Source organism: Mobula birostris, chromosome 1 (assembly GCF_030028105.1).
Source record: "Mobula birostris isolate sMobBir1 chromosome 1, sMobBir1.hap1, whole genome shotgun sequence".
NCBI lineage: Eukaryota > Metazoa > Chordata > Chondrichthyes > Myliobatiformes > Myliobatidae > Mobula > Mobula birostris.
Genome location: NC_092370.1, coordinates 103789712 through 103814038, shown reverse-complemented (window position 1 = coordinate 103814038; position 24327 = coordinate 103789712). Strand labels below are relative to the sequence as shown.

Below are 24327 nucleotides of genomic sequence, written 5' to 3'. Positions count from 1 at the left end.
GTGTAAGGGGCTCCTTCCCTCCAATAGCCAGCAGGTCACCCTTGGGCAAGCTGTACCTGCTTAGCCCCCTGATCAAGGTCACCTGAAGCAATTGGAGCAGGTGATGGATGGTGCACATCACAAGTCCTAGTTGTGCGACCATTGATGCCAGGCAGACAATCTCTGAAGAGTATTGATCATGGCTAGGGTTACCCAGCTTGTAATGACACTGCCCAGAAGAAGGCAATGGCAAACCACTTCTGTAGAAAAATTTGCCCAGAACAATCATGGCCATGAAAGGACCATGATCGCCTACATCATATGACATGATGCATTACAAACAAAGACCAATCAACTTACATTTTTGTGGACACTTTGAAAGAAATCATAATTATTTCCACATCTGTTTTTTTGTGTACAAGTTCTTTGTCCTCTCTTGCCCTTTCTCAAAGCAAAACATCAACTGTCCACAGAAGCTGCCTGACCTACTGAGTTCCTCCAGCATTTAGTTTGATTCTCTAAATCTCAACATTTGCAAGCTCTTGTGTGCATCTACTTGCTAAGTCCTTATAAAAATTTATATGCACCAGTGCTCCACTTGACAGGGAATAAATCCTTTTGCCACCACCCTGACAGTTGTTTAGGTATTTACATACTACTTTAAGTAAAAGGCAAATAAACAAAAGATAAGTTCAGTGAAAGTGTAAGTAGTTACAACAGAGGAAGAGGAAAACATAGAAAAACAATTGTCTGAACTTGGGAATATGGTGGAGGTAAAGGGCATAGGACCCATGTTAATGCCAAAGAACAGGCAATACTTCCAGTCCCTGCTAACTGTTCAGCCATTCTCCATTCTGATGGCAAATAAACCACACTGCAATCAATCCAACCCTTCCATCCTACACAGCTTATAATCCATCACTTTTCTTACCACTACCTATCTAAGAATCTCTTTAATGTTCCTATTGTATCAGGCATCACCACCACTCCTGGCAGTATGTTCCAGGCACCTATCACTCTATGTAAAGAACCAGCTTTAAACATCTCCATTCATCTTAAAATGAATCTCCTCTTATACCAGCCATTGCAGAAAAAAAGTACTGGCTCTCCACTGTGTCTGTGCCTCTCATAATCTTATACACCTCTATCAAATTGCTCTCATCCTCCTTCACAGGAAAGAGAAAGGGCCTAGTTGGTCAGCTTTTTCTCATAAGATGTTCTCAAATCCAGGTAGTATCCTGGTAAGTCTTCTGTGCACTATCTCTAAAGCTTCCACATCCTTCCTATAATGAGGCACAATACTCCAAAGGTATTATAACCAGGGTTGTATAGAGCTGTAACATTGCTTCATAGCTCTTGAACTCAGTTGCCTAACCAATGAAGGCCAGCTCACTATACACCTTCATAACCTCCCTATCAATTTAGGCATACAACTTCAAGAAATCAATGGATACCAAGATCCCTTTGTTCCTCCTCACTGCTAATAATCCTGCTATTAATCTTGTACTCTGCCTTCAAGCTCAATCTTCCAAAGTATATCAATTCACACTTTTCTAGACTGAACTCTGTCTACCACTTCTCTGCTCAGCTCCACATCCAATTTATATCCCTTTATGACATGTGACAACCTTCTATACTATCCCCCACCACCAACCTTTGTATCATCTGCCAACTGACTAAACCACCTTTCACTTCCTCATGCAAGTCATTGATCAAAATCACAAAGAGCTGGGTTCCCACAACAATGCCTGAAAAATACCATTAGTCAGAGACCTTCAGGTAGAATATTTCCATCTATTACCACCCTCTGCCTTTGTGGACTAGCCAATTCAGAATCTTCACAGCCATGTCTGCCTGGATCCCATGCTTTGAGTCATAGCACTGAAACAGGCCCTTCGGCTCACCTAGTCCACATCAGACCATTATTCTGCCTAGTCCCATCGACCTGCACCTAGACTTTGCCCCATGCCCCTCCTATCCACTTACCTATCCAAATTTCTCTTAAATGTTGAAATCGACCCTGCATCCACCACATGCACTGGGCAGCTCATTCCACACTCTGACTGAAGAAATTCTCCTATTGTTCCCCTTAAACATTTTATCTTTCACCTTTAACCCATGACCTCTAATTGTAGTCTCACCCAATCTCAGTGGATAAAGCCTGTTTGCATTTACCCTATCTATGACCCCTATAAATTTATATACCTGTATCAAATCATCCCTCAATTTTCTACATGCTAAGGAATAAAGTCCTAACCTACTCAACTTTTGCTGAAGTCCCAGCAGCATCCTTGTGATTTTTCACTGTACTCTTTCTATCTTACGTTTTTCCTGTGGGTATGTGACCAAAACCAGACACAACACCCTTTTAGGCCTCACCAACGTCTTATACAATTTCAACAAGGCCAGTGTGCCAAAGCTTTCTTTACGATCCTGTTTACCTATGACAACTCTTTCAAGAAATTATGGATTTGTATTCCCAGGTCTCTATTGTACCACACTCTTCACCATGTGAGACCTACCTTGGTTGTCCTCCCAAAGTGGAGCACCTCACACTTGTCTGCATTAACTTCCATCTGCCATTTTTCAGTCCATTTCATCAGTTGCAAGCTTTGATCGTCTTCCTTGCTCTCCACTACAGCCCCAATCTTGGTGTCATCCACAAATTTGCTGATCCAGGTTACCACATTATCATCTAGAACATCGAAATAGATGACAAACAGCAACAGATCCAGCACCGATCCTTGCAGCACACCACTAGTCACAGGCCTCTAGTCAGAGATGCAGCCACTCACTGGCCTCTCCGCAAAACCAATGTCTAATGGAATTTACTACCAACTTGAATGCTAAGCAACTGAATCTTCTTGATTAACCTCCCATGTGGGGCCTTGTCAAAGGCCTTGCTAAAGTCCATGTAGACAATATCCACTGCCTTTCAACTTTCCTGGTAACTTGTTTGAAAAAACTCTTAAGATTGGTTCGGCATATATTCCTCTCAGTGTAGGCTAATGAGTTAACTGTTACTGTGAATACAAACGAACAGCAACATAACTCGACAACACATGGGTAATAATGTGTCTAGAGTAAATATTTAGGTAAGCACACACATAAAAGTTTGATGGTTCATTCTAAGGCAAAACGGAGGCAATTACTGTAGAAACACTGACACACCCATGTAAATTTACTGTTCAATAGGAAACAATAATTTAACTCTCGCCAGTATAATCTTAAATTGAAATTGTATTGACTAAATATTTTAAACTATAACAAACATAAAGTACTATACAACACAAAATAAAGAAAGTGCCCACCCATATATATAAATATTAATCTATATCATGCACATAATCATTGGAGCTCATTGTTGCATAATCAAGCCAGCTTGCTTCACTTAGTTTACTCATGATACCAAAATGGGTTTGCATTGAAGAATCTGTCTCAGGAAACAAATATTCATGCAACTTTCAAGGAAAAAGGCAACAAACTTTCTTCAATGCCATATGCTAACTATTGTCTGCATGAGGATTTCCCAACATCAGTATCTGTCCTTCCATATGAGGTCTGTGAGCATTTCACTCCGTTCCTCTTTGATGTTCATTGTATGTTTCCATTCTCCTTTCTCCTGCAATCCCTCGCTCTCTCTAGAAAATGACTCCCCCATTCTTTTTCTGTGCACTCGGAAAAAATGTTAACAAGACAAATCTATTTGGCTAATGCAACAAACCTAACAATCAAATTTTATTTTAAATAAAAATGAAATACTTGATTATATAATGTAATTAAAGGAATACTTATTGCACTTTGAGAAAATCTGCAGAAAATAAAATACCCAACAGCATAACTGTATTAATAAAATAATAGATTATCCTAAACCAGGATATTCGAAACACAAATTATCACCAATGTTCCCTCTAATTTGTAATGACTAGTGTGTGCACTGAATAATTTCTTCAATAAGCCAGTTCTAAAATCCACAGACAAATCATCGCAAACTCCATGTTGACAACACTATGTGCATTGGAAACTGGAAAACGATTTGTGATTATGTATGATCATGAAATATACTTAACATGCCATTGAGTTAGAGGGTGACCTTTTGTTCACAGTTTAAATTCATTTGTGCAAAAGATGTGTGCACACACTCACTCACACTCACAGTAGAGGGAACATTGCTTACCATGCAGAAAGGCATGTTGTTTAACCATAATCAGTTCCTGTCCATCAAAATATTTGTATATCTGGTCCCTTAGAATACCTTCTAATAGCTTTCCCACTACTGATGTTAGACTCAGAGCCTTTCTTAAACATCGGAACAACATTAGCTATCCTCTGGCATCTCACCTGCGGCTAAGGATGTTTTAAATAGTTTTGCTAGGGCCCTTGCAATTTCGGCACTAACCTCCCTTATGGTCCAAGTGAACACCTTGTCAGGCCCTGGGGATTTGTTCACCCTAATTTGCTTCAAGTCAGCCAACTCCTCCTCATCATCTTCTGTAATCAGACACACATACAAACTCTGCACTTTCAAAATTTCACTTTTGAAAGCTTCCCATTTACCAAGTACACCTTTGCTAGAAAACAACCTGTCCTAATCCACACTTGCCAGATCCTTTCTGAAACTGTCAAAATTGGCCTTTCTCCAAAACTTCTGTCACCTGCCTTTCTCATTCTCTAATAGGAGATCTAGTATTGCACTCTCTGTAGTTGGGACTTGTACTTACCGATTAACGAAGCTTATCTGAACACATTTAACAAACCTTTTCCCATCCAGCCCTTTTGCAGTTTGGAAGTCCCAGTCAATATGTGGGAAGTTAAAATCACCTACTATCACATGGTTTCTTACAACAGTCTGCGACCTTTCTACATATATTCTCTAAATCCTGCGGACTGTTGGGTGGTCTATAATATAATCCCATTAACGTGGTCATACTTTTCTTATTCCTCATTTCTAAAGTCTCACTAGATGAGCTGTCCAGTCTATCCTGAGTGAGCCCTGTGGTGGCTTTTTCCTTTATCTAATAATGCCACTCCTTCCCCCTTTAATTCCTCCTGCTCTATCATGTCTAAGCAACCGAACCCCCCCTCCCCCCAAACATTGAGGTATTTGTTCTGTCCTTCCTGCAGCAAAATGCCATTAATGGCTACAATGTCATAATTCCATGTTCTGATCTATGCCCTTAGCTCATTCGCCATTCTTACAATACTCCTTGTAATGAAATATACACAGCTCAGAATACAAGTCCCATCATGCTCAACCTTTCGATTCCTTACTTTGTGTGTAGGCTTAACAATATCATTCTTCTCAACCACTCGACATTATCTTTTCTGGAGCTCTGGTTCCCATCCTCTCCAGTTTTAACACCCCTTCCACCCCCAGCAGCATTAGCACACCTTCCTGCTAGGATATTACCCCGCCTCCAGTTCAGGTGCAAACTGTCCCTTTTGTATAACTTCCACCTTCCCTAGAAGAGAACCCAATGATCCAAAAATCTGAAGCCCTCCCTCCTGCACCAACTCCTTAGCCACGTGTTAAGCTATGATCTTCCTATTTCTGGCCTCATTAGCACGTGGCACACGTAGCAGTCCCGAAATCACAATCCTGGAGATGCAGTTGTTAAACTTAGCATCTAACTCTCTGAATTCACTTTGCAGAACCTTGTCACCCCTCCTACCCATGCCATTGGTACCGATGTGGACTATGACCTTACTCCCTCCTCCCCCACTTTAGAATGGTGTGAATTCAATCCGAGGTTTTCCTCATCCTACCACCTGGAAGGCAACAAACCATCTGGGGATCTTGTTCTCATTGACAGGTTCCCTTTCCTGTTTCCCTAACCAATGAACCCCTCAACACTACAAATTGCCTCTTCTATCCCCTTCCCTTCTGAACCACAGAGCCAGAGACCCTGTCAACTCCCCACCTCCCCTTTACCAGTATCCAAGGTGTTATACCTGTTGTTGAGAGGAAGAGCCATAGGGATACTCTGCACTGGCTGCATATCCCCTTTCTCCCTCCTAATGGTCACCCAGTTACTTGTGTCCTGCACTTTTGGTGTAACTACCTCCCAGTATGTCCTATCTATCAACCCTTCAGCATCCCAAATGATCCAGAGTTCATCCAGTTCTGGCACCAACTCCTTAACACAGTCTGCCAGAAGCTGCAGTTGGATACACTTGCAAGTGTAGTTATCAGAGGTACTGGAGGTCTCCCTACCTTCCCACATTCCGCAAGAGGTGCATTTTAGTATCCTGTCTGTATCCTTAGTGCTTTAAATGTGTGATAACAAATAAAGAAATAATGAAAAAAAATCTACCTACAGCCTAGCCTCTCCTCGTCAGAGCCTCAATAAAGCAAAGCCTCAACTCCCCACTCCAACATTGGCCCACTCAAACAATGGCCTCTCTGCTTAAACCTAACCTTTTTTATTTAAACTGCTTCTTGCCAATTGCTTAATTATGTGCAATCCAATGTCTCTTTGGATCTGTGACATGCAAAATGTACTGACTGACTCATGCTTCTTTTAAACTCTCTCTCCCGCCAAACAATCTGGTGTCTCCTCGGGACTGTGGCATGCTTCGTGAACTTGAGGAACGTTGTCAAACACCTTACTAAAATTTATATATACTACATCCACTGCCCTTCCTTAATTTGTTTTGTCACCACTTTAAAAAACTCAATCAGACTCATGAGGCACAGCCTGCCCCTTATAAAGCCATGCTCATTATTCCTAATAAGTTTATGCTTCTCCAAGTGCTCATAAATCCTGACCCTAAGAACCCTCTTCATTAATTTGCCCACCACTGTCATAAGACTTACTGGTCTATAATATCCGGGATTTCCCTATTACCTTTCTCAAAAACAGAACATTTGCCATCCTCCAATCCTCTAATAATTCTAGTCAGCACCCCAAGGAATCTCTTCATTTGCTTTACATAGTAGCATGGGAATATGGTCAATAAGGTCTTCGGCTGAAGAACATGAAGCCTGATTGAAAATTGAATTTAGTTAAAATAATATAAATGGCTAAACTTAGAGAAATCAGTATGAGAGTAAAATGAAGACTTAAAATGACAAATACAAAATGCTCAAGGAACTCAGCAAGTCAGGCAGCATCTATGGAAAGGAGGAAACAGTCAACATATTGGGCCAAGAACACGTATCAGCACTGGAAAAGAAGGGAGAAAAGCCAGAATAAGAAGATGGGGGGGGGGGGGGGAGGGAAGGAGTGCAAGCTAGAAGGTGATGGGTGAAACCAGGTGATCCATCGGCAACAAGCAGAATTTCTCTGTGACCAGCCATTTTAATTCCAATCCCTATTCCCATTACAACATGTCAGTCCATGGCCTCCTCTATTGCCACCATGAGGCTATTTCAGGTTGGAGGAGCAATACCTCATATTTCATCTGAGTAAACTCAGACCTGATGACATGAACATTGATTTTTTTTTCTAAATTCTGATTTTTTTTTTCCCTTCTCCTTCCCTCTTCTTTCATCACCCACACTGACTCTCCTCTTACCTCTTCTTCTCACCTGCCTATCACCTCCCAGCTTTTCACTGTCCCCCCCCCCCCCCCCGGCTCTACCCACCAGGCTTCACCTATCACCTTCTTACTTGTACTTATTCCCTTCCTCCCACCACCAGCATCTTCGTATTCTGGTTTCTTCCCCTCCCCTTATTAGTCCTGATGTAGGATCGCAGCCAGAACCGGTGGCTGTTTATTCCTTTCCATACATGCTGCCTAACCTGTTGACTTCCTCTAGTATTTTGTTACTCTGGATTTCCAGCATCTGCAGAATTTCTTGTGTTTATGATTAAAAATGACAGGTAGCTGATTATCTGAGTCATGCTTGTATATAGAATTATACGTAGGAGATCATATTCTGAATGGAGAATACAATCAACAATTTGAGAAGAGTTGGCAAGGTGGGCACATGGGCAGTATGGACTTGTTAGGCAGAAAGGGCTATATCCATGTTGCATTGATCTATGATTAAGTTGCATGTTCCAACCAACATTTGGTGTCCTTGAAGGTGGAATGGAAGGATTTTGAAAGGGCTGCTGTTGCATCTTTTGTGCTTCTAAGCGAAGTGGCCTGAGCATTGTTATTAGGGTTGATGGAAAAGAAAAATTTTTGGAATGCTGAGAAATAAAATAAATTTTTGGTATCATCAAAGTTTAAATAACTGCATTTCCAGGAAATGATCTGCTGAGTGTAGAGGCTTGAGGAATGAGAATAAGGAACTGAGAATAAGGGCTGACCATTATAGTTCAGAGGGAACAGATTGAGGAAAATAAAGTGTGCATAATATAGTGTGGATTTTCCTAATTTAGTTTATATTTGGACGACAGTAAAGCATACATAAAGGATTGATTTCCTTCAATTAATATTTTAATATTGTCTTTATTTGTTTCTATATTTAAAACCAGCTTTGCAATGGAAGAAAATCAAAGAACTTTAGATGCAGTGTATTTAGAACAAAAATAAAAAATAGTGGAAACACTCAACAAGTCAGCCAAAATCTTTGGAAAGAGAAAAGTTAGCATTTCGGGTCAGTGATTCTGTATTAAAGCCTTTATCTGGATCATCAACCTGAAATTTTACTTTAAGATCCTCATGAAAAGCTGTGATAAAGGATCTTTAACCAAAAATATTAATTACTTCTCTCCATAATTGCAGTCTGATCTATAATGTAATAAAGAGATATTAATGTTTAACCTCAGTTCAAGAGTAAAAAGAACATAATGTCATTTTGAAAATTTTAATTAATTAGAATTAGAATTTAATCTATTTCTAGTGCACTAAATTAGTACTGTGTTTACCAAAATGCCAAATTTAAGGGCCAGCAAGAATTACCTGCAAAACTGGCTCAGCTTTGATCTGAGAAATCACTATTGTAATTTTATTCTACCTACAAATATAAATAGAATGTGCTTTTCCTGTGCCGTTACATTTGAGTTGTAACAGCAATGAAACGATCAGGAAACATCAATGTAAGTTCATCTGTGTATATACAGCAAATGTTTCACCAGGAGCTCTCCTGTATGGTTCCTGAAACTATTCAGCTTAGTCCTTGTTCTGCTGTGAATAAGGTTGTAGGTCATGATCTCTTAGTGCATTTTCTATAAGTGTGTCAGAAATATGCAGCATGCATATTAATGATATCACATGTGAATGATGGATAAATCACACCCATGGAAGGATGAATTGTGAGGGAAATGCCCAGTCCAGTTTCCTCATTGAGCAGGACTTCAAGCGGGTAATAAATGCTAAAACTTTAAAGCATGCACACTTTGTGCACTTACAAAAGCATATGTTTTATTACTAATCCAATTTCTTGGCCTAGGTTGTTAACCTCATATTCTACATGTTATGTTCACTTTTGCTAAATATATTGGGACAGATGGGCTGGTATTACATGATGAGGCATGGATGTATCTGTAGCCTGTACTTCATTCCCACAAAATTAACAGGCTTCCTTTCTGTACATTTGAGAGTCTAGAGGATGACTGAAGTTGGATAGTTTCTGGCAGACCTTTGAATGCTTATGAAAAGTGGAATGCCCCATTAAAGCAAAATTGCAAACCTTGCTTTCATTTTTGCATGAATACTACACTGAACTACACTGAATATTTATGGCAACACAAATGAGTTCCAGGAATTCCCCATTTTTGTGTTCCATCTTGGAGTTCTGGTAGAAATAGTCAAGACAAGGAAAGGATGAGATCCTGGTCTCCAGCAGCCACAAGAGGATCCCAAGGTCGTCATTAGTGGGTCTGGACAACTGGAATACTAGGCCATGGAGGTTAATTGACTTCACAAAAGCAATGAGGGTGAGTACTTATTGCAGTTGTCCCAACACCATCCAAGCGCATTGTTGTCATACTCTCCCAGAGTGCGCAATAATTCCTTCCCTCTATTACATTCAACATATAAACTTATTTCCCCCACTAGAAATGGTGGCTGATAAGCTGTTAATGTTGACCCATATTTAAAGAGGAAATGGTTTGTGCAAAGTACAGCCTATTCTCTATTTAAATCATAAAAGGCTGAGGGATCATATAGATTACCATTGAGAACTGGACAGCTTAATCAAAGACAGTGATTCGGAAATTCCTGTCTGTTAGGGTTGGAATTTTTCTCAAGAAGGTAGCTAATGGTAGTACATTTGAAGAAATTTGGAACAATTTTTTAAACTAGAGAAGCATGATAGTCTGATCAAAAGAGAAAAGGGAAAGTGGCAAGTTGGATTCAAAATGACTCTGATAAGAAGCAAAGAGCAAAGATTGGGTGTTATTTAACTAGACGGCTGTTTGCATTAAGTTCTTGAAGGTGCCTTTCCTTTTGTGTAATATATTAGATATCGAGACATATGTAAAAAGTTTGATTTGAAAAGGTTGTGGATGATCTATGATATGTGATGAGAAAAGAAATCCCTGTACAGTAAATCATATGGACTGTAGGCAAATATTGAGCTGGTCAGTTAGGTAGTAAAATGGCAAATAATACTCAGTTTAGGATATATGTTATTGTGCTTTGGTGGTTGGGTTTGTGAGCAGGTCAAACATGCAAGGGGATACACAAAAAAGGAATGCTATGCTGCACATTCAGATTCTTCATGATACTCAAATGCTAGGTAAAGGTGATACAGAGTTCAGACAAAATATTTTTCTTTATTACTGAAAAACAGAATAAGAGTGGAACTGTGTGAAACAGCAATTAAAAAGAGAATGTTGGAAGTGGGGAGAGAAGCAGAATTACCTTAATAAAAACTAGAAAAGTGGGAAAGCATGTATTAAGTTACAGAGAGGGAGGTTGGATAGAATTGGGATATAGCATAAAATTGACAAAATCATGTTATTTTAAAAACTGGCAACTGGAGCAAAATTATAATGTTCAACATAAATTGAATTGCCAGTTTCAATCACATCTGTGTGAATGTGTGTGTAATGAGAATGGGTTTCGCCAGAAAATACTGAGCTTAATAATAAGTTTCAACAGTTGTAACATGCCAAATCAGAGGATGAGATGCTGATCCACAAGTTATACTGAACATCCATGGAGTAATGCAGAAGACAGAAAGGAGAAGCCAGAACAGAAGTGGCATGCACGAGAATCTCAGAATTTACTTTGCAGACTGAATGAATGATGAATGGCAAAGGAGTATTATAATCTGAATTTAGTTTCTCCTATGTAGAGGTGACCTCATTATGAACACTGAATACATTTCACTACAAAGCTGCTGTGAAGCTGATATCTATGCTGCTTGTCATCTTGTGCACATCTATCAAGTGGACTCTCATCCTCCTTTGCTCCAAAGACAATAGCCCTAGCTCAGTCAACCTATTTTTAATAAGCACTAGCTAGCAATAGTTAGACCATTGCTTCGACAATTGTGCTCAGTTACATTCATCATGCTAGGAAAATTGTTCGGACTTAGAGGTAATTTACAAGGATTCAATTGGGGATAGTGAATATTAGGTATAAGAAAACGTTTAGAACAAATGAAACTAAGAATTTAATTGAGCTATATTAAATTGTCAGGGCCTGGACAGCCATTCTTGTAGAGAGTTAGTAATCAGTGGTTTTACTGATTTGAAATCATCTGTAGAAAATTTTTTTTCCTTGTAACAAGTGAAGCGAGCATTACATTTGTTGCCTGTAAGTCTGTTGTAGAGACAAGATTCCTCATTTTGTCTACAAAGTATTTGGAAGTGAACCTAAGGTGATAAAGCCACCGAGAACCAGTAGGAAGACTGGGATTAGGTTGGGTAGGCCTTCTTTAGCCAGTACAGATATGATGGCAAAGTGGGCATTGATGTCATAAATTTCAGTAATGTAATGATAAGGAAGCATTGCATCAAGCATTGTTAGTTCAGGCACACTGACTTCTCAGCATGTTTCTCTTGTATCCTATCTCGTGCACACTGTCAACATCTCCATTTTATGTCTGTGGCTTTATATTGTAACACTTCTCTATTTTCATTTTGTCTTTTTTTTAATACCTATTGATTATATTACATGCCTACATATTTCTTGTAACCTTTATGAAAATTTTCTTTTCTTCCTCCACAACCTTTCCCCCACCCCAACCTTTTGTGGGGGAACACAAAGCATATGTCAGTCAGAGCACAAATAGCATTACAGAGGAACAGGGATGGAAGAAATGAATACTCAACATTATAGCACTTACCCGGGCATAGCAGGATGGGATGAGAAACAGTGAGCCTTTGGAATCAAAGGATGATAACTTGCCCGCGCAGGATATTTACAGTTACTTAAGTAAAAATGCAGCAGACTACATTCTTAATTTATTATCTTTAGCTGTTTTTTTAACCTTTCTAACTAATGAGTTTTCTTTTTCTAATAGGTCATTTTCAATAACTGGACTATTGATGAAGCAGTCTTGGAAGAGCACTATATCCTGGAGATGTATTTTATTGTCACTGCAAACTTTCCAGGCTCCGAGTTGACTTGGATTGTCATTCTGATTAAATTAGTTAATAAGGCAGCAGGATCTACACATGGTAAATTGAGAATGAGTACCATCAGTATGGGCCTGGGGACAATCCAGGAGAGATCTCACTGGAGGGTGAGATTCTCTTTACGCTCTTCTGAGTACAACAGATAAAGCTTCCAACTATTGGGGGGGGGAATAAAAGGATCTCAAAAAGGTATTAGAAGATAAATAATAACTTTCAGCAAGTGACTCACATTTTGAAGAGCTCTGTTGACGTCATCATGTTTAGCATCACTGCAGTCTACCTTAGGAAATATGAAAACTGAAGTCATCTTCTTACGAGAAAAACAGTGCCATAGCTATGCAGTTTAGTGGAAGTTCCTAGAGGCAGTAATGGAAGCTCATATGAAAGACAGTTGAAACAGAATATAGGATTAGCTCTTTTGGAATAATAACTAGTTCAATGAAAAATGTGGTTCTTGCCTTATTTTGATGTCAACATTTCATTTGTGCTCCTTCTTCACAACTGATAATCCACATTCTGGCAGCAGATTAGTAGGACCAGGCTACCTCAGCAGGAGAAAAGTTTGCAGTAGTTCATATCTGAGGACCAACAGGGTAAAGAACATGCAGAACAAACACCTAACAACTTTATTAAGGTCTAAAGGGGAGCTCCCTATGGGAATGGTTCTATTCATAAACTTGCCTCAAAAGAAATGCTCTAGATTGTTAACTTGATAGAAGGGAGAATGGAAGGAAGCTGCTGCCCAGTAAGTTAGACCCATTTCGTCAAATTTGACATCAGTCTGCAATCTTTAGTGTAAAGTTTGAATTTGTAATTTTGCTATCAGTATAGAAATTATATAGGTGTTCTTAATACAGAGCAAGTGGAGTGGTAAAGGATGTAAAATGGATCCTTAAGTCGAGCAATAAACAAATCAAGAGAGTTATCAACCCAGCCTATCTTCAGCTAAGCTTTTCTTTCTATTTCATATCCTGATTTTACTTTGAATACTGACTTGTCCATATGACAAAGATGTGCAGCATGCGGCATCCCACATAAGGGAACATTTGTTTAACACAGTTTTTAAAGTAATTTGTTTAATAGGGCAAGTAACTATATCAAATTAACGTGATGAAAATTAAAATGGGTGTTGTGCTATTTCCTCCGGACATGTCATATGTTTTGGTTAAAACTGCCTGAGTTCTTGAGACTTTGGTACCTAAACATTGGATATATCTTATAGGGAGTGGGAGGGATGGAATTTGATCTCCATTTTAAGTAGGAGAAATTCAGCTGGTGGGGTTAATGTTAAATCATGGATGTGAGACCCAATCTTACTCCATTGTGCAAACGTTAACATTTTAATAGAGTTGGTACTAGTTCTGCATTAGAGAGACAGATCCATAAATAATACTTAAGTTAGATTCATGAAATTTTAACAGTAGTTTGAAATTAATGTCTGTGGAATTGAATCAAGATCGTACAGCTCTTCATATTATTGGAAACTAGGAATCAGACGTAAATGAGGTTGCACTGGTCACTGCTGTTTTCCTTAGTTCTCTCTGCTATATTATTTACTGAGGAAACTTGTAAGAGTTATACAGTTGAGAACAATTTCATGGACAAAAACATCAAGAGAAGAATCATGTAATTAAAATGTTATTATACCATAATAAATATTGTAATATCCTGTGCAGTCCCACTTCTACAACTTTGTCAGGAGACTCGAATCATATTATCTCAAGAATAGTCATCATTAGACATTCACAACAATCTAGACTTCCTAGCATAGCAGTGGATTGAAATCCTTATCGGACTGTCCCTACTTCCCTTTCATCTTTTAGGCTCTTGCTGGCACTGTACTGATTCCAGCATCTTAATTCTGAGACCCCAAAACACCTTAGCACATCTTCAGAACAATCCTTTCCCTCACCTGAATGACAGCAAATAACTCCAAACCTTTACCACTAGCAGCAGCAGTGTGGTAATAGGAAAGTTTTCAAGCTATTGAAGAATGAAAACATTCTGTACTGCAGTGCTCATGCTAATCATTTGCCCCAATATTTACCATACTGCTTTAATAAATTGAAATCTGGTCAATAAACACTCTCTCAAAGGAGTGGTAATAGTTTGTACAGTACAAATGGTGAAAGGAACTGACCAAGTAATCACAAGCTAATCAGTGTGGCAGTCATATTGGGCAAGTTATTAGATGCATTGTGAAGCATATATAATCACTTAGAGCGGAGCAGATTAATCAAGGTAGTACAAATTTATTAAGAATATGTCTAACTTAAGTATGTTTAAATTGACTTTGAGGTGGTAAAAAGGGGAGTTGTTGAGGGCAGCCTGTTAAATGGATATTTTGCATGGCTTATAACAAAGACACAAAGTAAATTGATAGGGTAGTAAAAACTCTTGGGATTGTTACACAAGAGAAGTCTTTACTTGGAGTGATGCAAAGGATGTTTGCTAGATTGTTTCTTGGGATGAAGGAATTGTTTTATGAGGAATGGTGTGAGTTAATTTGGCCTATTAGTCTTTGGGGTTTGGTAGAAAATAATGTGCACTTATTATTGAATCATGGTAAAATATTTTACACACACTCTAAAAGGCATAAGAGAACAAGGGCAATTATGTTTAGTATCCTACTAGCTCTAGGTTCCCACTGAAGTCTCAGATATAAAAACAGCATTAGTCATTTCCAAATGTGCCTAATGGAATTCTACTCCTAAGCCTAGCTTTAGGAGATCAGTTGCAACCTGGTTGAGAGTTTCTGAAAGTGGGGATTGGAAGGATTGGCAGCAGAAACAGTGAATAGGTACTGGAAACTTATCACTGGCATCATAGTGTTGGAGGAGATGGAACTGGATTAGGGTTAGGATCATGTATGCACTGGAAAGAAATAACATGAATGTGAACATCACACTGTAGATGGGGATAAGTTGGGTCATGAGGAATCAGTGGTGGGAAGTTGGTGGTGGCTGAAGGATTTTAGCAAGTTATGTGTTTGTCTGCTGTTCCAGATCAATGTAATGTGCTTAAGATGTTATTTTGGGGAAATCTTACATTTAATGCTGCAAACTACTACAATCCAATTTCCATTATAAGTCCAAGTTCCATTATAATACTCCAAAAGGAGTGCTGCACATAAAACTTTATCGTTATGTGCCCCGACACAGAAATATTTTTAGAGGCATGAAGATAACTCAAAACATAAAATGTCCCATTGAATTTGTAGATTGACATAATTTAACTGAAAATTATTCAAATTTTGAGAGCACTTGACAGAGTATTTGCCGTTGGAATGTTTTCCTTGATGGGAGCATCTAAAACTATAATACATTACATTACAGCACAAAGGTTAAATTTAAAGTTGTGGAATATTTTCTCAAAAGATTATGAATCTTTGGAATTATCTACCTCAGAGAGCTGTGAATACAGATTTTTTTTTACTTTTAAGAGTTTTGCATTATAGGTGAATTTAGGATAATGAAGGTCAATCAGCAAAATGATATTGAGGCTTGCCATGTCAGAATGAAATTATTAAATGGTAAAATTGTTTCCAGTAACCGCCTTCTATTTCTGTTTCTCATACTTTCCCAAGACCGTGAGAAGTTATATTAATATTTGACTTTGGGAAAAGCAAAGGCATGTTCCGTTTTGTACAATGAGTACAATCATTAGCATGTGCTTATGTGCATTCCAATGCTTGTCTATTTTCTGTAATGGGATAAAGTTTGTGGAAGTGTAGTTTTTGAATGTGTAACCATGTCTGGGCTTTCACTATTGGAGTTGGTTGGTGAGAATATAGCCAGAAAAATAATGTTAGTTTATTTAAAGAGGTCTATAACTTGCTGTACTGGCAAGTTTAATTCTGGTGCGGTTTTCCTTATATGTTCCTTTTTAATTATAAATATACCTGTCCAAAGTTTGTCCTAGGAATTTGACTTTATATAAGTTGTAATATGATTTTTCAGAGCCTTGCTCTCAGATTTTACATAAAGTGATAACTGTTGGCAGATCCTTGAAATTCTTTAGAAGTTGAAGTCTCATTCTACAGTGAGTAGGGAAGCATTCAATATTTTCAGCCTTTCATTGCCTAGCTGCCAATTTTACTGAACTGAACTCTGTTCTTAGATACCACTTTTTATAGTATAAACAGATTCCCATCATGGTCAAAATATGGAACATGAAGCTGAAGATACTGAATTTAGCAATTGCATTTTTTCCCTCATGCTACATAACCATTTAGAGAAGAACTTAATTATGGAGTGATGGTAAATACTAAGTTTTGATGGCTTGTGGAGAAATTATTTGAATGGTGATACGTTCAGTGTAACTGTGTATCTGTAAAACTTTTCCAGAACTTCTACTTAATGCAGAAAATGTTCTTCAGTCTGATCAATGTAACCTTCAGATGTTTTCACAGTTCCTGAAGAAATAGAGGTTTTGGGTTCTGCCAAAAAATAGTAGTTTTAATCAAATATTAAGTTTTAACTCAAATTAATTAAACTAAGTTCCTAACCTAGGGAAAAACAAATTTGTACAATATTTTACAAAGTAATTTGTTCATGAGACTCTATATTTTACATTACAAAGATATTGTTTAAAAATTATTGACATGAAATTCTCTGCACTTTGCAATTTAGTCCAAACTGTAATTCTTCAATATCACTGTAGTTTCTTGAAATCATGGCTTACGTTTTACTATTAGGTGGTGTGCTGAGAGAATATTATTTCATTTTTATTTGCTTAAAGTGATAGATCTTGGTTGTTCTCATCTTAAGATCTGGCAAAAAGGATTTATTGTTAAAGTTAGCAAATTAGCAACATTCCAGTATAATGAACTACTTAAATGAAATATAAAATAAATTATATATTTAAAGAATGTGGATTCTAAAACCTTTTTATTTTGGTTTATGATCTTCAAATTAATAGCACATCAAATTAAAGGTGGTCACCTGTCTTAAGCCATAAACTAATGCTTAAGCCAGAAAGTCTTAACTTGCTGAATTTGAATTTCACTCTTTAAGGCTATCAATTTCTTCAGAATAGCCAGCCTTTATGATGCATGGTTAACTATTAACTGGTTCTTGTGCTAATCATGCTATCTACACATGAATTGTAAAACTGTGGTTGAGAAGTTTGCTTATTACCATCTGCTGGGGGAGCTCAGCAGGTCAGGCAGCAGTTATTGGGTGGGAGGTTTTAGACTGCACTGAAGTAACTTTAACTGGGCATAAAAATGATAAATGGAATTTAATGCAGAGAACTGTGAGGTAATATTTCTGGGGGAGGACAAACAGATGAAAGAATGATAAATGGCAGGAGTATAGGGAAGCAGAAGGAACTAGGAGTGCATGTTCACAGATCCTTGAAAGTAGCAAGATACTGAAAATTAAAAAGGTTTGCCTAAATTAGCCCGGGCATAGAGCATAGGAGCAGAGAAATAGTACTGGAATTGTTTAAAACACTTAATAGACCTTAAAAAATCATTGGTTACTGTCTGATCACCTGTGAGAAATATGTGATCACACTAGAGAAGATGCTGAGGAAACTTTCGGATTTTGCTATAGATGGAGCTTTATAATTAATGAGAGTGAAGTTTTCTTCCTTGGAACTGCAGGAAGGTTTATTGAGGTTTAGGCTAACTAAACAGGAAGGGCTTGTTTCTCTTCACAAAAGGATTACTGACAAAAAATGTCTTATTTAATTGGTAAAGGGATGGGAATGGAATTGAAAGATACTTTTTCAGCTTAAGTGTACTGACAATCTGGAACTTGCTGCCTGAAAGGATAGTGGAGGCAGAATCGATCATTACATTTAAGTATGTACCTGAAAACATTTGAAGAGTACAAAGCAATGAACTGAGCTGAGGATTGGGAGCAACCCAAATAGCTCCATTTGCTTCACATGGACTTGATGGGCCAAATGATCTTTGTCTTTGATGAAAATTTCAATGATTATGAAACATTTAACCACATACATGATAGTTCACAAACTTCCATCAGGCTGAGGTATTGTGACAGCAAATTTAATAAACAGTGCATTGTAACTTTAACCTAGCAGTTGCTTACCATTCCACTTTTTATATTAAATAACAATTCTCAATAATTTAACTCTTATGGTGAAAGAGTCCATTTAAAATCTAGAAATTATACCAGATTTTGTAGAATCATTAGAAAATTTTAAAAATTAATTTTGGTTATGATGCCACTTTTGAAAGTCAATTAAAATATCTGATATACAATACAGTTTCTGATAGAAGAGTATGGTTTTAAATTTTATAATGTGAACTCTTATTATTCTGGGTTTGGCTGCTCTAATGTAGATTTTTATTTTGTATGTGTGTAACATATATAATAGGTCAGGAAGAGTGGACGAATTCCAACTCTCGGATGAAAGCTCCTCCAACAAGAGCACCTAAAGGAGCATACAGAGAGCATCCCTATGCACCAAGATACTGATTTCACCATCTACTCTGTGAAATACAATCATCAGTTAGCTGTTTCTGCAGTGATGTACGCTGTTAAAAGTAATTGGTTATTTTATATAAAAGTTCTTTTTTTCCTAAATATAACAGATCTGTTTAATCAGTTCTGAATTCTTGTATGAAGTCCTTTGGATGGAGGAATTATTTGACTTTGGGAAGGAGGTGGGTGGGAAATCTTTGATCTTGTTACGTGCTTTGTTGGAAACAAGTAAACAGGACTAACGTTTTTAAGTTTAACTAGTCTTTAAAAAATCTATTACCAAACTAGGTTTGATAATGTAGATCACTTAAAATGTAAAGCAAGATTCAGTTGATAGCAATGTTTTTTCCATTTTGCTTTTAGTTATTGTTAAAACTTAGTTTAAGTTTGGTTTGAATTTAAGTTTAAGCTTGTGTTAGAGCGCTATCCCTTGTAAACTTTTACTTAAACAACAGTAAACTCCAAATGCCAAGTAAAATTGTATTCTTTTGTATCTGAAGTCTCCAGATATTCTGTAGTGTTAAGATCAAAGACATTGACTATTCTTGCTTGATACAAATAAAGTTTTGAGAGAAAAAAAAACAAACTTTGCTGTGTGTGACATATCAGTAACATTGATATATTTTCTTATAACACCAAATAATAAATCCACAAAAATCTTTTAAACAGGGAAGGCATACTTATGTATTTATAAAATCTTCTTTAAAAAAGTTTGTCTTGAGAGGTCTATACAGAAATATACCTGAGTGATGTCTTAAAACACAAAAAAGTCCATATTGTTGCCCTTTGCAAATACACTACTGAATAATGAATTTATATGAAGAATGTGATCAGCATTTCATCTTGTCTAAGCATTTTTTCACTAGTGCACTTTGGAATTTTTATGAGAATTACCTAAATGAATCCTCCGCTGGAAGCAATTAAAGCTTTTTAGAGGCAAACAGACTTGACTAATGTGCCATTCGTCAGAGGCAGTGGATGTGTAACCCTTAAAAGGTCTTCAGTTCCAAAGGTAAATGAATCAAGTAGATTTTAATATCACTTAATTTACCTTTAACATTTAAAACCAGTAAACGCTAAAAGAAAGCAAGGTTGTAAAGTTATTAGAGTAAAAAAAAACTATAGAAAAGGTTCAAGTACTTCTAAACTCCTAACAATTATAAATCGATCTTGTAATTGTGTAGAGACTAAACTTTATAACTGCAAACTAAGCAGTAGCTGATCTCTTAAATTCTATCCTGTTAAACAAAGTGTAAAAACCACATAACCTTTGTCTATAATTGTCATAGTTAGCCTCAACTGCTTAATGTTTGATTTTGTTTTGAATCAGAATAAATTCACTCTAAACAATGTTTTTTTTTGTAGCAGTGCATGTATTTATTTTTATAAGGCTTGACTATTTTTTGAAATAATTTCATTCTGGTTGTAATTGATGTTGTAATATATTTTGTGTTTCACATTTTTTCCCTCCACTTACAGGATCTTTTTCTCACATTCCTGACCAAATGGGAATTAAAATGGTCCTCGAATTGGACATTATGGTAGGTGTTTATAATAGTTTTATTTTTTGAATTCTTGCGTAGTTAGCAGTTCCCTCTTCAGTACTACTCATGACCTTGTCCAGTACTCCATAATAAAATTTTCCCCATTGTTCTTGAAAACTCAAACATTTGTACAAGCATGCAGTGGCATAAATATGAGGTAACTTGCATCTCCATGGAAAGAGCCTTTCATTTTAAAATCTAGACAGTAACTGCAACCGCCACAACTAAAACTCATCCTTCGATTCCATAGAATTTCAACACATTTTACTGGGATAGGGACAATTGAGATGATTTCAATCACATCACTACCAAATGACAAACAGGAATACATCTTCCAACAGAAATCAATTGAATATTGAGGATAATTGTAATGTCATTCTTAGTTGCAATTAAACTAGCACAAAATATTCATTATTCTAACATATTGTTCATAATATGAAGGAATGGTTTCTCTTTAAGTGTCTACTTACTGAATATTAGAGATATATTAATACCTCCACCAAGTGCTTTAGTTACAGATTTCACTCTTCATGGAAATCTATGGTAATGCACCAATAAATGGGAAGATAGTCAAGCTACTCTCTTGCACTGATCAGTTTTCAAAGACTTGGTCCACAATTTTTAAATGTCATATTAGCTGATGTTTGTTGTATTTTAAGGCTTATCCCTGCAGAAGTTAGAAAGGGGATAAAGTCAACAGTAATTCATGTCTGCGTATCATACTTCCCTGAGTAAGGACTTCATCCTACTGTATCTTGTATGATTGGTATTATTCAGATTATTTCCATTATCATCTTAAAAAAAAATGAACTACATAGCAATGTTGTGCACGATGCACCTGAAATAAGTGAAAGTTTGTAGCTGGGTTTTAATAGTGCCATATCAGAAGGTTTCAGGACTTGAGTATTAACTGGATTAATATTCCACATCAGTACTGAAGTAGTCTTGATTTTTCAAACTCTTAATTTTAAAATCTCATTTGTTTGCTTGTTTATGTGAATATAAAGAAAGTAGGGGACTCAACTGGTGCCCCAGGGTGACCAGTCCCCTTTTTTGCAAATACTTTAGTATGTGATGATGATAATATATGAAAATTTTTCCCCTTTTGCGCTTTCATGTGCTAGTTGTACCTTCCAATTTAGTGTTAACCGTTTTATAACTGAGCTTGCTAAAAGTTGTCCATTTTATTATTACAGTCCATTTTTTTTTAATCCTTATTCCCTTCTCTTCCAATATTTACTTTGGAAGAGCATTAATATATCCAAATGCCATTTTGAAGTGTATTGCCTCTGGGATTCATGTACGTCAGCTGCATTGAAAACATAGAGTTGTATGACGTTCTTGACCATTTTCTATTAAATATAAACCCTATTAACTTTTTGAGCACCTCAGTCTGAGGACCCCTTCATTTCTTTTTGGAGTCAGGGAATATAACTTAAGTGTGCTAGTAGTTAGCAGTTCACTGTACTGTAGTTAATTATTTTTCTGGCAATTATCCAGATATGTTTTTGCTATCATTTCAGCAATCCTTTATTTCCTGCCATGTTTTCTTTAATAATGCCTTGACTGTAGTCGTGGACAATCATCATTATTTAATGTCATTTCCTCCCTTGGTTATTTTTTATTACTATTCTACCATTACAAGAGCCTTTGTTGACTCTGGGTCTTTACTCGCTGGAGTTTAGAATGACAGGGGATCTCATTGAAACTTACTGAATGCAGTGGACATACAGAGAATGTTTTCACTGGTGGAAGAGTGAAGGACCAGAGAGCACAATCAAAGGACATCCCTTTAGTACAGAGGTGATGAGGAATTTTTTTAGAGGGTGGTGAATCTGTGAAGTTCATTTCCAGAGGCAACTATGGAGGCCAAGTAATTGGGCATATTTAAAGTGGAGGGTGATAAGTTCTTGATTAATAAGTGTATCTAAGGTTGCGGGGAGAAAGCAGGAGAATTGGTCTGAGAGAAAATTTGTCATCTATGAATGGATGGTGGAGCAGACTCAATGGGTTGAACAGCCTAATTCTGCTCCTATGTCTTATAGTCTTCTTTTCCATAGATGAATAAAATAATAAATGTCTTGGTTAGGGCAACAGATACTGATCATAGTCTGGCAGGCAAGAGGGGGTGGAATGTGGTGGAAAAGGGAATTCAGGGAAGCTTTGTCCTCTGCTTTATTACCATTTCACAAATGTCTTCTCCATTTTAATTTTAATGGGCCAGGGATTCCTGTGAATTAGTTGAGTAGTTGTACTTTTTCAAAAATGCTCTCAGAATATCCATAAGACATTTCCTTTGATCGTCTGGAGCTTGAAATTGAGCATCCCCTTTAGGAGTCAAGTGTTTGACATGCAGCCTGTCCTTCAGAGCTATCAAATGTAACCACCGTCTCGATTCTAAAGGTATTGGCTAGAGAGAGAATATTGCCAATCATTTGCCTATCCTGTCAATGGATATGAATGATTTTGCCCACCCAAGGCCTGTCTTGAAATTACACCAGATGGGTGTCATTTCTCCAATACTTTGAGATTACATCTCACAGAAGCACATAGTCAGTTATCACTACTCTCTGATGGATGAGGTTTGAAATTTTGATCTTTTCCTCAGATGACTAAAAGCTATGCTGACACATTGAAAGAAATGGTAAACTTCATTATTGATGTTTGTCTTCCAAGGGAAAGAATTTAACAAACCTCTTTGTTATACTAAAACAATGTTTTATTTGGTCCATTGTATTGTATATAATTTCATTTATTTTATATATTGCTGTACAATTGAATCGCTCACAGTAGAGGCATTATTTCCTCCGTACCATGCACTCATCATAAAGCAGAAAATTGCAGTGCATTTGAAGTATAAATTCAGCATGTACAAACCTCATTGTCCATCTTAACGGGTTCTAAAAGAGGTAGCATTAGAGATGGTGGTGGCATTAGAAATGATCTTTCAAAAACCATTGGACTCTGGCATAGTGCCAGAGGACTGGAAGATTGCAAATGTCGCTCCATTCTTTAAGAAAGGAGGAAGGCAGAAGAAAGGAAATTATAGACCAGTTAGCCTGACTTCAGTGGTTGGGAAGATGTTGGAGTCAAATGTTAAGGATGAGGTGATGTTGTACTTGGTGACACAGGACAAGATATTACAAAGTCAGTATGGTTTACTTCAGGGAAAATCCTGCCTGGCAAACCTGTCGGAATTCTTTGAGGAGCTTAAAAGTAGGATAGATAAAGGGGATGCAGTGGATGTTGTATATTTGGACTTGCAGAAGGCCTTTGTCAAGGTGCCACACATGAGGTTGCTTACCAAGTTAAGAGCCCATGATATTACAGGAAAGTTATTAACATGGGCAGAACATTGGCTGATTGGTGGGAGACAGTGAGTGGGAATAAAAGGATCCTTTTCTGGTTGGTGCCAGTGACTAGTGGTGTTCCACAGGGGTCAGTGTTGGGACCACTTCTTTTTATGCTGTATAGAAATGATTTAGATGATGGAATAGATGGCTTTGTTGCCAAGTTTGCAGATGAAACGAAGATTGGTAGTTGGGCAGGTAGTGTTGAGGAAACAAGTAGGATGCAGAAGGACTGAGACAGATTAGGAGAATGAGCAAGAAAGTGGCAAATGAAATACAATGTTGGAAAATGTATGGGCATGCACTTTAGTAGTAGAATAAATGTGTGGACTATTTTCTAAACAGGGAGAAAATTCAAAAATCTGAGATGCCAAGGGACTTGAAAGTCCTTGTGCAGAACACCCTAAAGGTTAACTTGAAGAATGAGTTGGTGGTGAGAAAGGCAAATGCCATGTTGGCATTCATTTCAAGAGGTCTAGAAGACGAGAGCAAGGATATGATGCTCAGGCTTTTT

General features: G+C 37.3%; 1 protein-coding gene across 3 annotated transcripts in view; it reads left to right on the top strand.

The window, feature by feature from the left end:
- The window catches only part of LOC140198562 (KH domain-containing, RNA-binding, signal transduction-associated protein 3-like), a 217417-nt gene that overhangs the window by 184258 nt on the left and 8832 nt on the right, over positions 1-24327 (top strand). The window contains exons 10-11 of one of the 3 annotated variants that reach the window (XR_011886202.1): positions 18813-18981; positions 20399-20460. Coding sequence is in view for 2 of the 3 variants with exons in the window: in XM_072259588.1 (XP_072115689.1) it covers positions 18813-18913 (101 nt within the window). In the remaining variant the exon portion in view is untranslated. Of the gene's footprint in view, positions 1-12349; positions 12449-18812; positions 19488-20398; positions 20461-24327 lie in introns of those variants that run through there. The other 2 variants (XM_072259588.1, XM_072259589.1) reach the window with 2 other exon arrangements.